This window comes from Monodon monoceros, unplaced genomic scaffold, assembly GCF_005190385.1.
Source record: "Monodon monoceros isolate NGI ecotype Baffin Bay Population unplaced genomic scaffold, NGI_Narwhal_1 Super_Scaffold_6, whole genome shotgun sequence".
NCBI classification, from domain to species: Eukaryota; Metazoa; Chordata; class Mammalia; order Artiodactyla; family Monodontidae; genus Monodon; species Monodon monoceros.
In genome coordinates, this window is record NW_021703783.1 from 10,907,966 (window position 1) to 10,923,068 (window position 15,103).

The 15,103-nt window shown below is 42.1% G+C and overlaps 2 protein-coding genes across 2 annotated transcripts in view; both read right to left on the bottom strand.

The window, feature by feature from the left end:
* Positions 1-15,103, bottom strand: part of PLBD1 (phospholipase B domain containing 1) — a 67,990-nt gene that overhangs the window by 41,500 nt on the left and 11,387 nt on the right. The window contains exon 2 of the mRNA XM_029206391.1: positions 7,255-7,474. Within this exon, the coding sequence (XP_029062224.1) occupies positions 7,255-7,474 (220 nt within the window). The remainder of the gene's footprint in view (positions 1-7,254; positions 7,475-15,103) is intronic.
* On the bottom strand, positions 9,096-11,285 carry LOC114885956 (hyaluronan synthase 2-like). The gene is made up of 2 exons (XM_029206392.1): positions 11,093-11,285; positions 9,096-10,900 (listed from the first exon to the last, which is right to left on the bottom strand). The coding sequence occupies exons 1-2, from the start codon at positions 11,217-11,219 to the stop codon at positions 10,143-10,145; spliced, it is 885 nt and encodes a 294-aa protein (XP_029062225.1). The 5' UTR covers positions 11,220-11,285; the 3' UTR covers positions 9,096-10,142.

Sequence of the window (15,103 nt, forward strand, 5' to 3'; positions counted from 1 at the left end):
AGGTCACAGAGGCCTTCACCCACCGGCCGGGGTGGCTGTCTCTGCCTGCTTCATGCCAAGGGCCCAGCAGATCCAGACCCCAGCGCTTTTCTGCTTCATTTCTGGTTCAAGAGATCTTTAATCTTGTTTGGGGGGGCCAGCTATATTACCATGATGCTCTCTTTCTATACATTTTATCTACTATTTGCTCTAAGTTTGGAGCAAAGTGGGTCAAATGGTGAGCCCCTTGCACCCTCTGGACTGGAAGTTTACCTAAAGTCTGAGTTCTGGTTTTTATTTGATGCTTTTTATCGACCTAGAGGTCAGCACTGTAAGCAGGAGGTCACTCGGCTTCCAGAAATGGGAATTTGGCCCCCAGCACTGTGGAACTTTAGATATCTTTATCTAATAGTTTCCAGAACTGAAATTGATGCGAATAGAGTTTTATTGCCAGTGAGGCAAAGAACATTAAAATCCTTTGAAATCTTTTATTTTATGGTCCTTGAATTCAACAAACTTCATGAGTGCTTTTCCTTCAAATTATCTGTAAATATTTTTTAAAAATTGAATTATCATATTTAACTTTTGTTTATATATCTTTTATGCTGCCACACCTATTCTTCTATCAAGTTGGCCCCTTTTCTATCATCTCTAAAACTGAGAGAGAGAACAGCAATAAAGCTAGACAGGTATGTGGCTGACAAGGAAGGGACCCTCTGCCCTGGCCTCATATTTCAGGTGAATGGAATGCAGAAACTCCAGGTGAGTGGGATGACTTGATTTAGTTGCTTAGGGAAGCAAAAGCCCTTCAGTTTTCCCTCCGAGGTTGCATGGGGAAGTAGAGATGGCTGCCAGGACTGTCTGGGCTCAGGAGCCGAATGCAGCACCCTGCACCCCTCCATGAGTTTCAGGGAGCAGCTAAAGGCTTTCTTGTCTGGCCTAGGGTGGAATAAGAGGACATTGGGAGTTGATGGTCCTCCTGGGGGCAGAGGACTTATACTTGGGGTGACTACTGCAACCTCGATGGCACTGATTTTGCAACTGGAGACCAGGGAGACCATGGAAGCCTCATCAGATGTCAGGTGGGGAAACACCCCAGCTAAAGACTCAATGAGACTGTTCCACTTCAGTAAACGTGCCAGAGAAGGACACAGGACAACCACTGCTTAAATATCCCCCCTCCCTCCAAGATGCCTCAGTAACACCAATCCATTCTGGAAAAAAGTGTTTGGAAGAGGACTGGAACATTCTGAATTGACTCAGTTTCAATGATATTTTGTCCCTATAGAAATGACTATGGTAACATTTCCTGCCATGAGGAGGAATGGGCTCTTAAAATTAAAATGATTTAAATGGAAATAAAGTTCTCTGTTTTGGGAAAAAATAATTTGTGGGCTATTGACCTACCAATGCGCACTCAGGTAAAGATACAGAAATTCATACTTTTTACCTAAAGTCTCCATCACTGCACCCTGCCCAGCTCCACCCAGAGTTCCAGATCCTCTCAATTTTTCAGTCTATTTCAATATAGGGCTGTTTCTCAACCGGAGTGATTTTTCCCTCCAAGGGGCATTTGGCAATGTCTGGAGACATATTTTGTTGTCACAATAGGGGGGTGGAAGGTGCAACTGGCATCTAGTGGGTAGAGGCCAGGGATGCCGCTAAACTTCCTACAATGCACAACAAAGGATAATTCAATCCCAAACGTCAAAAGTGCTGAGGTTGAGAAACCCTGAAACAGAGAAACATTCATCCTGACTTGGGGGTGGTTGCTGTGGAGGTCCATATAACGGTAAAGACAGATGTAGATAAAAGAGGGTAACTAGGCCAGAATTATTAATATTTTTTCTTTCTTTTTTGGGGGGGTTGGGGGAGGGGCTAAACTTTTTGATTCTGATATTCAGAGCTGCGGAAGAGAAACCTGCACCTTGAGACCAGAAGTGGAGGCTTCACCTGACCCTGCCCCACCCAGGGGCCCTGAGGAACATAATCCATTCACAGTCCCCTGAGAAGGTTGAGGCCCTTCTCTGATCTTTGAGCCTGGGGCCCTATACCTTTGCGTGCTGGAGCAACACAGGACAGCAGATAAGAGCAGAGGCTTTGAATTCTGAACTCAAAGCTTGATCCACTCCTTGTAGGCTCTACAACCATAAGCAGGATTCCCAACTTCACCGTGCTTCTGAATTCTCATCAAACAGAGCCAAGACCAGTCTCCACGTCAAGGATGTGTTAAGATTTCGTTTCAGCTCCTGTGGTGTGTAAAGTCAGTAAGTTTCCTCCTAAGTTGGCCGAGACTTTGCCCATCTTTCCATCTCTCACACACACTTTGTGACAATCACAAAGACGTATGGACACCTACTTTTCCCTGCGTCTTTTTGCATTATGTTAATACCATATCATTTAGTGCTTGTCAGGTGATCTCTCCTACTCTTTCCTAGTTGTTTCAACTTCCTACTTCCTGGATCTGACACCATATCAGGCTCCTTTAGTATTTCCCATTGTGATTAATCCACTTGTGTGTGTATGTGTGTGCATGTGCACAGACTCCGTAGCTGGACAGCTGGTCTCCAATTCTGGCTGCTGCTAACTAGCTTTGTGACTTTCAGCTACTTATTTTACCTCTCTGTGCCCAAGTTTTCTCTCAGTAATATGGGGATAGTAATAATATATACCTCACAGCGTGGCTGTGGATTAAATAATTTAACATATATAAAATGTTTTGAACAATGCCCGGCATATTTTAAATTATATATATATATGTGTACATGTGTGTATATATATAGAAATATAAGTGCTAGTCGTCATCATCATTATCACTATTTTGTGCTTCATGCTAAGTCCCAAATAATTACCAACTGATGGGTCATTTGATAATTTTGAGGGTGTGACTGTGTCTTACTTATCTTTGCTTTGGCTACAGCCTTGACCTGGAGCCATATTCAGTTTCTAATATCAGAAGGAGCAAGTTGGGGGGTACAGAGGAGATTCTTGAAGTATCTCTTGATGGTAAGACAAACGCCCAAAAAGGTTCCGCCTTTGACTAGTCTCTCTACTTGTGCCATAATCTTGCTAGAACCTCTTTTCATCATAGTTTTACCAACTGTTGTGGCAACACATTACCTTAAAACGAGTGGGGAGAGTACTCAGGAACTCACTCCCCACTGTCTCTCTATCCCCAGAGCCTGGCACAAGGTAGTATAACGAGGGTGTGTCGCATTGAATTGTGGCATCCAAACTGGCTAGGTAATTCCAGAGGGGGTCATTTCTACATGTGCCTCAGCAACACAAGAGATCAGCCACTTTGTTAAAAACTAGAGCAGACCAGGTCCTCACACCCCCATCACCATTCTTTCCAGAAAGGTTTCCTGACTTATTTTATTGACTATCAATGACTATTTATCAGGTTTTACATCATTAGTGAGTCATCAGAGACTCTTAATTTGCAACTGTTAGGGAGCCACCCAGTAGAGTTAAAAAAAAAATGAAGGCAGAAATTCCATTTGGCCAAGGCTGCTAGACAATGCATTACATGGAAATACGTAGCTGACACTTCCGATTCATCTCTCATAAAACTGGAACAACAGGATTCAATTAAACTCCATAAGCGTGTAGTTAAGTAACCACTGTGGGGGGGGGGGCAGAAGTGCTGTGCCAGGCGCCTGGGGTATATAAAGATGAATAAGATGGGGACCCTGTCCTCAAGGCACTAACAGGTGGTGGAGGGGAGAGATGGGGCTCTGATCCAGTGGAAATGGAATCAGAAAGAGCTTCATCAAGAAGAGAGCATCATATAACCGATTCAATTTGTTGTACAGCAGAAACTAACACAACATCGTAAAGCAATTATACTCCAATAAAGATGTATAAAAAAAGGTCATTTCTAACAGCTATATGATGTAGCATCATATTGACACACAATACAAAATATTGTAATTTCAAAAAAAAGGCATAAAACAAAAAGAAGAGAGCATCTGAGATGGGTCTTGGAGGTTGAGCAGGGTTTTTGTTTTTTTTTTTTTTTTTTCAGTACTCAGGCCTCTCACTGTTATGGCCTCTCCCGTTGCGGAGCACAGGCTCCGGACGCGCAGGCTCAGCGGCCATGGCTCACGGGCCCAGCCGCTCCGCGGCATGTGGGATCTTCCCGGACCGGGGCACAAACCCGTGTCCCCTGCATAGGCAGGCGGACTCTCAACCACTGCGCCACCAGGGAAGCCCTGAGCAGGATTTTGATAGGTGGAGACGGAAAAGGCAGCATCTGGCTCTCAGGAATCACAGTTCTAAGAGATGCTAGGAAGGGGCTGTGCGGGAGGCTGAAGGGGCATCACAGCAAGCCTCAGGGGCCCCTCCGGAATGCATGTCTGCGTGGTGCATCACGCAGTGAGGGGCTCCTCAGGGGCCGGGGGTGGGGCAGTGGAAGAAGAGGGAGAAGAGAGTGTGAAGAAGAGCAAGACAGCGAGAGAAGCTCCTGAAAATTGCGAATGCCTACCCGAGGCTGTGGCCCTGGTGGATCTGCCTCCGCTGCACACGGCGAGATAACCCTGCAGGAGCCGCGCACGTACACCGCCAGGAGCTTCCGGACACAGGACAGAGGGCGGGCCCGGGACGGTGTCGTAAAAGTGTCGTAAAAGCTCAAAAAAGCAACAAATTGCTGCGTGCTTCGAAGGCAATGATGGAGGATTTGAGCGTATTTCTTTGTGTTTTGATTTGGTGTCTCGAGCGTTTCATAGGTTGGTAAAAGCAAATTATGTTTTCTGAGGCCGTCAAACCAACGTCCTTATCTGCCTATCTCAGTCGTTCATCGCATGATGTTCGTCCTTTCACACATCTCCCCCCGAGGTGCGGGAGAATATAAGGCACACCACTGCATTTTAAATGTGGTGATGTGGAAAAACGTGGCAGCCCTATACTTCCCACTGCTCTTGGCAGCTGCCTGAGCAGCTCTGCAAGGTGAGAGGAAAACAAGGCGGTTCTTTCTTTTGGCCTCTGGCACAAACTCACCTTCTCTGCTCTGGCTCCAAGGCTGTGTCTTGGTACGTGGAATTGTCCTTTGCAAAACAGTCCCCAGCAGTATATGTTTTAAATTGATAAAATGATGTCTGTATGAAGATGCTATTGCTTCTCATACAACTGTCCCTGTGTAGCTGAAAACAAAAAACTCTAGCCTATGACCTGTATTCTTTCTCCGCCATTGGTTTGTGGCTACAGTCACAACTTCCAGAGGGTTGACATTTTAAGCTCTTCTGCTTTGCTTCAGAGAATGCTGGATACCTTTGCTCGGAGGGAGCCCCACTGCCTCTCTGCTCAGTTGAGACAGTGCACGGGGTGCCTATTGGTGCAGTCCTTCCTGGGTGGCGCCTTGGGTCTGAGAGTCTCAATCACATGAATTCTTCCAGCCTCCCCTCTGCCCTATCTCCCTGCCAGAGGTCTTGTCTCTGTGAGCCCTGATTCTTTACTCCATTTGGCATTTCTCCTTCCTCCAAATTAAACTCTTGGGCAACAGAATGTGTAGTAAGCCTTCACCTCCTAGACCATATCAGAAGAGGAAGGCAGGAAACTGGTAACAACCTCTGTCTCTTCCCTCTTCCCCAACCCATTGCCAGGGGTCTGTTTTAAGCTTGCCGGGTCACATCCCACTATTCTGAGCTTTGAGTGAAGCACAGAGCAGAGCCTTTGAATGCATGCTGATTCAGAAATTCCCCTACTTATTGGACTTTTCAGCAATGCAGTCAGAATGACAGCCTCTGAAAAGGAGCTTCTGGGAAATGCCCTTCTAAAGATGGTTTTGGTTGTATTTCTTTCTTTTTTTTTTTTTTACATAGTAGCATTTATTTAGCCGCACAGCTTGTGGTTATGGATAAAGGAACTCAAGGATAGGTCAGTACTTTATATTATGAATAAGGCAGAAATGATAAAGCTACTTCCCAAAGTGAGATGTTAAAACTTAGGTTTTCCTGAGACATAAGAATAACAGAAGGGTCACTTTTGTCAGAAGTCTCCTCGGTCAAACTCCCTGAGCTCTCTAGTACTGATGCCAAAGTCCAAGGAAGACAAGCTTAGGCTCTCAACATTCAATCTATGTTAGCATCTCTAACACAGATTAGAGATGCTCCACTCAAGTTACATAGCTTCCCTTAATAACTCATATGTATCTTATGCATGACTTCATTGAATATATTTACATTCACACAACTTCAATCTGAATTATTTCTCCAAACTTGCAACTCAATTTCAAGAATGCAGTCAGAAACCAGTGGATCCCGAAATAAAGATTTGTAGGGGAAAAGAAGAAGTTCAGATTTTTACATGTTGAATACAGTTTTAAACATGTTTTTTAAATCGTATTTAGTTTATAAAGTTTTCTACATCTCCAAACTGAGAGTCCCCTATTAAGGGGACTTGTATGGTAAGGTAACAAAAGTTTGGTATAAAAACAAAACCAGGAATTTTTAGTTTAAATTTTAAAAAAGAGCAGCCAGAGTCTGGCAATTAGTCATTCAACATTTGATATAATTGGCAGTACTCAGAAACAGATTAAGATCAGCACTGCATTTACTATGACTAAGATGGTAACAGTGCAAAATAAGGTTTCGTTAAACTGCACTCAACAATCTAGGTCACAGAGCATAAAAGAAGAAAACCACGTCCTCAAGACATTTTATATCAAAGGAAGAATGAGGCTTGTTTAAATGAGTTGCAACTTTCCTTTCCTCAAAGATCTGTTCTCTAAAAAGGATGAGTCATGATTGCATTATTATAAGTACATATTTTGTTACTTCCTTAAGACAAGGGAAGAACACAAGAATTAAATAACAATAGAGTTGGAAAGAACATTCATGTTAGACATTAAAATTTCAATTTAAAATCTTCCCCCACTTGAAAGTATTGTTCTAAGATGGTTGAAAATAAATGCTCTTACATTTTATTTTTATTTTGAATTAATCTTCTCTGTTTGTGGTCCTCAAAGAGCCACTCCACCTCCATTTGCTTTCTACCTGACAATAAATGACTAGTAAGATGAAATGACTTAGCAGTCTTTTAAAAGAGTTTCATGAGAGGGAAAGATTTAAAAATGTGTCACAATTGGGGGCTTTGCTCCTTCTAGGCAGGTACGACTACTACAGGTTCAAATGTAATTCTGATAATCTTTCTATCGTATGAAAAAAACCACGGCAAATTTTCAATTCTAGTGTACAATGCCAGGAAGAAAAAACCACTGTTGGGCAAAGAAAAGGACAGAGGTTGCCTGGCAGTTCTCCACCACGACTGGGTACTTACGGGGCAGTGAGGTAACCCTCCAAAAAGCCGGCTGCAAACATGACGATCTCATTGCTCAGGGATCGAGAGCCGTAGCCCGCTCTGATCTCAAGGATGCCCCAGCCTGTGGTGTTCACAGAGTTATTGTAAAAGCCATAGGCATCCCCATTCCTGTCCAGGACATCTCTGACTTGCATTCTCTTCTCGGTAGGCATCCAGTATGCAGTTGCATAGTACACCCCTGGAGAAAAAGAAAAAGGAATAATCATAGGATGTCATTGAACTGAACTGCTGATACATTATTTTTCTTTGTAACCAACAATTCCAGCACATTTGCTTTTAAAGAGTTCTGTTCTATTACAACAGAATTGGGAAATCTGCCACACTATAGTTTGTCCTTGTTACAAGTGGGAAAATACCAGAGCCTTGACCAAGGGGGATGAGCCTAGAGCGCAAAGAACCAGGTCAAAGGTAGGGGCATAGTTGGAGCATCAGAGAGGTGGGTCTAAGTGCTTCATCCTTAGAGATGGGATTTTGGGCAAGGCAGGAGCTGGAGCTCTCACCCACCTCGTCATTCAACCAAGAATAGGGTTCATATCCCTGGTCTGCAACCCTTTCCATCCCCCTCAATAGTTGGGCCAAAGCATCCATATTCTCTCACTTTCTATCCTATCTCTCCTGCTTAATTCTTTTTTTTTTCCTTATCAAAAATATCTTATTTACAAAAAATTCAATTATACTGTACATCCTACACTGGAAATACATTGAATAATTGCTAGAATAAATATAGGCAATTAATTCCATGTTTTATGAGAATGAGAGAATTTGACATTTGAATGTTATCAAAGCTTAACTTAGAACATAAATAGTCAAAAAGGCAAACTCAAGTTTTAGTCTCATTTAATGGCATGGTCTGTTTGTTTCTCACAAGCTCTCTAATCAGTGAGAGTCTAAGTTGTAGAACGTTATGTAAGTTTTTGTACTCTGAAGGTAGAATGTGCAGTTTTTTCTTAAGCAGGATGGATGGAATATAGGTGTCTGCATAAAAAGGAAGCACAAAGGCAAGAAACACATGGTTGAATACTTCTCCCCATTTATGCTTCCTCACAATACTTTTTATGCAACTCTTCATGTGTTCAATTGTTTTTAAACACAGGTCTACACAGCACCAGCTACAAGGTAAGATGGGTCATGTCAAAAGTCAAACTGGATAACTAAGACCCCAGAGTAGCTAAATTAACAAGGCTGAGGGTACCTGGTCCATCAATTTTTTTTTTTTTTTGGTCCATCAATTTTTTATGTGCCAATTCTTTTTGCGGTACGCGGGCCCTCTCACTGTTGTGGCCTCTCCCTTTGCGGAGCACAGGCTCCGGACGCGCAGGCTCAGCGGCCATGGCTCACGGGCCCAGCCGCTCCGCGGCATGTGGGATCTTCCCGGACCGGGGCACGAACCCGTGTCCCCTGCATCGGCAGGCGGACTCTCAACCACTGTGCCACCGGGAAGCCCTGTGCCAATTCTTGATATAACTATTAAGCCTTGATATCATGTCTACTATGTAAACACATTTATGTAGGCCAGGAACTGAAGAGATGAAGCAATTATCTGTATAATTCAGAAAAAAATCTTCCCTAGCAACTTAAAGAGGACATGTGGAGCTTGATTCTGCCAATTTTGAATCTGTATGCCTTAGCCTTATTATAATTTATCCCACTCACCCGTATAAACCTCATACTAACATGTAAAGTGAACTGACAAGCTGGAAAAAAAAAAAAAGGTAGGTAAAGTATGTTCAATATATAGACAGGATCCAGTGAATACAGGTCACAGAACAAAATGATGAACTGCTTTGTATTTGTCCAAATTGTACAGATAATTTTTCCCACTTTCCTTTTTACTTAGCCTGGGAAAACACTGTGAGAATCTCCAAAGACTATCTTTAATACCCAGATTTTGTCCACTGCTGGATGCCTAGTGTTTTCTTTTGAGAACTAGCATTCCCTTTTTTTTCAATCTTATGAAAAAATTGTACTTTTCTACCCCTTTGGCCTTGATTTTCAGTGACTTCTTTTTTGTACACATAAGTATGAATTTCTCCTCCCAAAGTGTGACAGGTATATTGGCCTTTTCTAAAGAAATGAAAAAAAGTTAAAATATTGAAAGTTTAAATACTTTTTCACAGAAACAAACTATTCAATTTTAAAGGGAGAGAGAGAGAGAAACATTTTATTCTTTCTATCATGAACAACATAAATCAACCAAGCTTCACATTTTGGGTAGAAATTTTTTAAGTATGAATTTTTTCAGAACCTATTTTATTTTTTTTTTAAAAAAAGGAAGAACAGGTGTATTTTGGCAGAGAAGTAAAATATAAAATATACAAAATTTGTTTTAAAATTGGCATACAAAATTTTAAAACACAGTACAATTATATAAAAATATAGCACAGACAACAGCCTGTAAAATTTCCTTCGGCCTTTCATTTGGTAGAGTTAAACAGAAAACCCTTTCTTAAAAAAAATTAGCATCAACACAGTCCATAAGTTAGGTTGTATATGTTGAAAGAACTTTTCCTTGAGCTTCCAAAATCCTCTTCTTCCATGGTTACCCACGTAAAGCATGACTAGTGAGGTATATAGGGCAAAACACTGTTAGGCGGGTGTACAATAAGGAAAAAGTGCATAAACAAAGAATTCTTCCCATTTTCATAGAAGTATCCGATTAAATGTGAATTCTTCTTCTTCATGCATCATTTTACTTTGGCAGAATTAAAATAAACCCATACAAATGTCTTTGTTCAAGTCCCAGCAGCAGTGATGTGTCTCCTTTGGTGGCATTATCTGATGCCACAACCATACAGTCCCTAGAGGAAGTAAGGTTTTGTGTGTGTCTGCATCTGCAACTACAAACATCAAATGTAAGATCGTACATCAAGCACCATGTCATACTGTTGTCCCTTCTTCCGCCTGCCACAGTTTTTGATGAGAACCACATACAGTGTCAAAAACATGACCCAATAGCATGCATAGAGCAATGTTCCAACAATTAAAACTGTCTGTTTGGATTCTGAGAATGGCTTTTTAGATTCCTTATAAATGGTGAAAATCACACCACCCAGGAGGATTGTATACCAAACTGATACTGGAATGAGTCCTGTGAAATTAACAATGGCTTTCCTTCCAGATGTGCCCCACCCAGCTTTGCTTATTGTTGCAACTGCGAACATCTTGGCGGGAAGTAAACTTGACATGTATAACACTGAGTAGAGGGACATGAAGACCATGATGATATTTCCTCTAAGGCGGCTGGCAGAAGATGATTTTATGAGACCCACTAACTGGACAGTTAACCAGAAAAGGAGGATGTTCCAAATTTTACTCCTGTACAAGAGCTGGATTACTGTGGCAATGAGAAAGAAAGGGAAGAACCCAGTGATGACTGCTTCATAGGTCATCCGCAAGTGATGTTTATGAAACCACATTGCATTGTACAGCCACTCTCGGACGCAGGACTTGCTCCAACAGGTCTGCTGGTTTAACCATCTGAGATATCCCTTAGGTGTTTCAGTAAGGCATTTGGATCGAGCTGTGTATTTTCTTGCATAGCCCAGGCTCAGCACTTGGTTTGTTAGATGCCTGTCATCTCCAAAACTACAATGGCTGCCCATAATTTTTTTTTAATATTTATTTGTTTATTATTTATTTTTGGCTCACGCCGTGTCTTTAGTTGCGGCATGCGGGATCCTTAGTTGCAGCGTACATGTGGGATCTAGTTCCCCAACCAGAGACAGAACCCGGGCCCCCTGCATTGGGAGCACAGAGTCCTACCCATTGGACCACCAGGGAAGTCCCCTGACCATAAATTTTTGATTGTACCAGTCTTCCACAAATGCATGCAGTAAGGAGTTTCTGTACATTCCCAGAGGTCCACTGATGCACTGGACACATCCAAAATAAGACTGACAGGCCCTTTCTATGTTAAAAGCCATCCAGTATCTCACACTGCTGAGGAAGGAGATCTAGGAATCATACTTGTTTAAAATCTGGACATCTCCCCTGACACCTCCAACCATGGGATCTTCTAAAACTTTTACTATCTCCACTGATGAGGCAGGGTCAAGCATGGTGTCTGAATCGCAAACGTGTACATAATCCACACTTGGTCCCAGTGCTCTGAAAGCCGTGTACATGACTTCTCTTTTTCCACCCCATTTTTGCATGATGCAAATACTCTTGTTGGACAAGACCAGCTGGGTGACATGTTGTGAGCTTTCTTTATGTGACTCATCTGTCTCACCAGGACCCTTCATGTGGAAGTTGTTCTTCCAGATCTAAGTGGCTGATTTGTCCCTGCCCATGACTGCACTGAAGATGTCCATCATGTAAAGATCATCTTTTGAATTTCCTTCTATGACCATGACAACTTTAATTCCAGGGTAGGTTGGCCTTCAGATTGCAAACATTTCCATAACTAGTCTGGATCTTCTTGATATACAGCGATGCAAAGAGTTTTCTCATAGTTTCTGAACTATGAAGAGGCTTTTTTTCCAGGTCTCTCTGACCTTTAAACTATTCTTCATACTTTGCCAGAGTGACCTTTCTAAAATGCAAAACTGATTTGTTTACTTAATTACCCCAAATCTTCAATGGCTTCTACTTCCTAGAATTAAAATTCTTTGACTAACCCTCTTGACATTCATGACCTGCTTTCTGCCTACCTATCTAGTTTCATCCACCACTCCATGCACTTTGTGATCTTGAAACCATTGCACACACAGCTCCAACCTGCCATGAGCTGGTCCAGCACCTCTGACTTTGCATATGCTGTTTCCTATGTCTGACATTTTCTCCCTTGTTAAATACCTAGCAATCTCAAAATTGCTATTTAAGACTCAGGAAGCAACACCCCCTTTGTAGGGACTGACTTGCTCTACAAGCTCCATGTACCTTGAAAGCAGGTCTTCTTCCAGTTTTATCACATTGTAATGTAATTTATATGTCTGCCCCTGCTTCTAGCCTATGAACTCGAGGCCAGAGATTGTTTCCTCAGCACTTGATATGGTGTCTGACCCACAACAGGTGCTCAATAAACATCTGTGAAAGGAAGGAAGACTTAGGAAGAGAGAGAAAAGAAAAAAGAAGAAATGAAGAAAAGAAATGGTATGTAGTACATTTATTTCTCTGCCTAAGAAACCACTGTACAGCTGCTCAGGTTAAAGACAAACTTATTAAGGTCATCAAAGAGGTGGGAGGAGGCCAGAATGACTCAGATTCTAGGCTGTGACTCAGTGGATGGTTGTTGTATCATCACTGAGAGAGGGAGCAGATGGGAAACAGGTCTGGGAGGGAATATGAGTTTAGTTTCGGACACACTAAGTTTTTAGTGGTTAAGATACTATAAAGCTCAGATTAAATATTTATCTATGGTTATCTATTTTCCACATTCAAAACTGACTCAGTATTTTATCTTTTTTGATGCAAAGATTGTCTATGAAAATTAGCACTAAAATTAGAAACTTAATACTAGAGCATCGTGGCACCTTGGCCCAAGAGGGTGATACACTGGGACTTGGTCAAGCTATGCTAATCAGCTAACGCTGGTTATGACCCTTAAAGAATGATCTTGAGCAGGAGAGTCAATTTATTCTGAACTGAGTCACGACCATATTGGTGGGCTTTCTTTAAAAACGGTAACATGGAAGTAATGGCATTGATAAACATAGGCAGGCGCAGAATACATGTCAACAGGCTCCTGGTGATGAATGAGTCTAATTGTTACTAAGTCAATTGACCACAGTTGGACAATTGTTGGCATCATCCATAGATATGTCCTTTCTTCTCCTCCCAAATATAATAAGTATGTTTTCCAAACTGATTTTGGGACACAAATGCCACAGCCTCAGCCCCTCTCCAGCTTTTCTCATGCATTCTCTCCCACCCTCACCTCCAGTGAGCTTTGTAGGAAATGAAAAAGGGCGGCTGTTTCACTGTTACTGGTACTACCTACTTTTCTGACCACAAATAATAAACTTCTGTAAATCTGTGCTTTTTTGACACTCATGTGCCCCCATGCATGGAGAAAAAAACTTTTACCCAGTCCTCAAGAGAATTCAATGAGAAAAATTTACTGCTAACACACTGACCAATTTACTTTTTTTTTTTTTTTTGCGGTACGCGGGCCTCTCACTGCCATGGCCTCTCCCGTTGCGGAGCACAGGCTCCGGACGCGCAGGCTCAGCGGCCATGGCTCACGGGCCCAGCCGCTCCACGGCATGTGGGATCTTCCCGGACCGGGGCACGAACCCGTGTCCCCTGCATCGGCAGGTGGACTCTCAACCACTGCACCACCAGGGAAGCCCCACACTGACCAATTTAGCAAATGCTTTGAGAATTAAGCCAAAATCTGAGTTTCTCCTGCTACCCCTAATTGATGTCCTCCATTCCTCAATGTTTTCTCCATGTATCAACTCTTCCTGGTTGCCCAGTCCCATGCTTTTTTCTGATTTTCTTAAATCCTCGAATAATTTAAGCCTTATGCTTTTCTATTTTTTAAAAAACATCTCCATGTTGTGAGGCGAATGGTGTGGAAAGGGTAATAGCAAAAAGGTAGACAAATATCACATAATTCTAATCTTGGTCTAGCTCGATACAAGCTCTGTGAAGGCAGGGGCCTCTTCTGCTTATGACCCCATATCCTGGGGTGCTGTAGCTGGCACAGTAATGTTTCTTTGATGAATCTCGTTTAATTGTGTGTGTTCTTGACCCAAAAGTGAAATTTATCTGAACATTCACAGAAGTTAATCTAAAATAACTCAAGTCGTATGTCTTCATGCTTGGGTAAGGAGCCTAGAGGACGTTCAGATGCCCAAGGGGCAAGGGCCACGTGTTATTTTCTCTAGAGTCATGAAAATGAGATTTCAACTTTTTCCTTTTTTGGCTGCGTTGGGCCTTCATTGCTGTGCGCGCGCTTTCTCTAGTTGTGGCGAGTGGGAGCTACTCTTCGCTGCGGTGCATAGGCTTCTTATTGTGGTGGCTTCTCTTGTTGCAGAGCATGGGCTCTAGAGTGCAGGCTCTGTAGTTGTGGTGCACGGGCTTAGCTGCTCCGTGGCATGTGTGATCTTCCCGGACAAGGGATCAAACCTGTGTCTCCTGCATTGGCAGGAGGATTCTTAACCACTGCGCCATCAGGGAAGTCCCAGATTTAAACATTTTTAACATTAACATCCTTAGAATCAATGCACTTGATAAATATTTGTTGAATGAATGGGAATATTACTTTCTAAAAGCAGAGTATTTTTCTTCTGTAAATAAAGATGAAAGAGGTCCCATCATTTTCCTATTTCTCTCTAAAAACCCAAACACCCAAATTGAATTTCTTTTATTTACCTGTTTATTCTAATATTTTCTATGAGTTAATTGTTTTCAGTTGAAAAATAATTCCTAACCCTGTCTTAGAATTTGTAAAATAATCATAAGTGGCCTGGATCACTCTTTCCCATATTTGGAACCTAAGTTTGCTAGCACCTCATTTATGAAAGAGGAAGTAGTTTTCAACCCTGAGCAATACAATTTTTGCCTGATGTAGTCAGTCAGTTAGAGAAAAAAAGAAACATGAGAAAGCAGAGGCAGAATATGTCAGAGAAAAATATAAAAACAATAAAATTGCAACTTAATCTATCCAGATTGGTTTTAGCTAATAGTTTACTGACTGTGATCCTTGAATTGCTTTTCTCTTTTATGCTCAATGAGCATGGTCATTCAGCATCCCTCTGTGTACCTTGGCTTTGCACCTTTCCTTCTTCGAAAGGGCTTTCAGTAAATTGATACCTGGTTTTTAGATTTGCTTTGTCTCTTCATCGGAGTCATTAAGAAA

Bases quoted from the DNA above. Each gene is read 5' to 3' on its own strand.
- LOC114885956 (XM_029206392.1), bottom strand. From the start codon at position 11,219: ATGGCTTTTAACATAGAAAGGGCCTGTCAGTCTTATTTTGGATGTGTC. The intron at 10,901-11,092 runs TTATGGTCAGGG...ATTAAAAAAAAA, and splicing joins AGACTGGTACAATCAAAAAT to TTATGGGCAGCCATTGTAGT.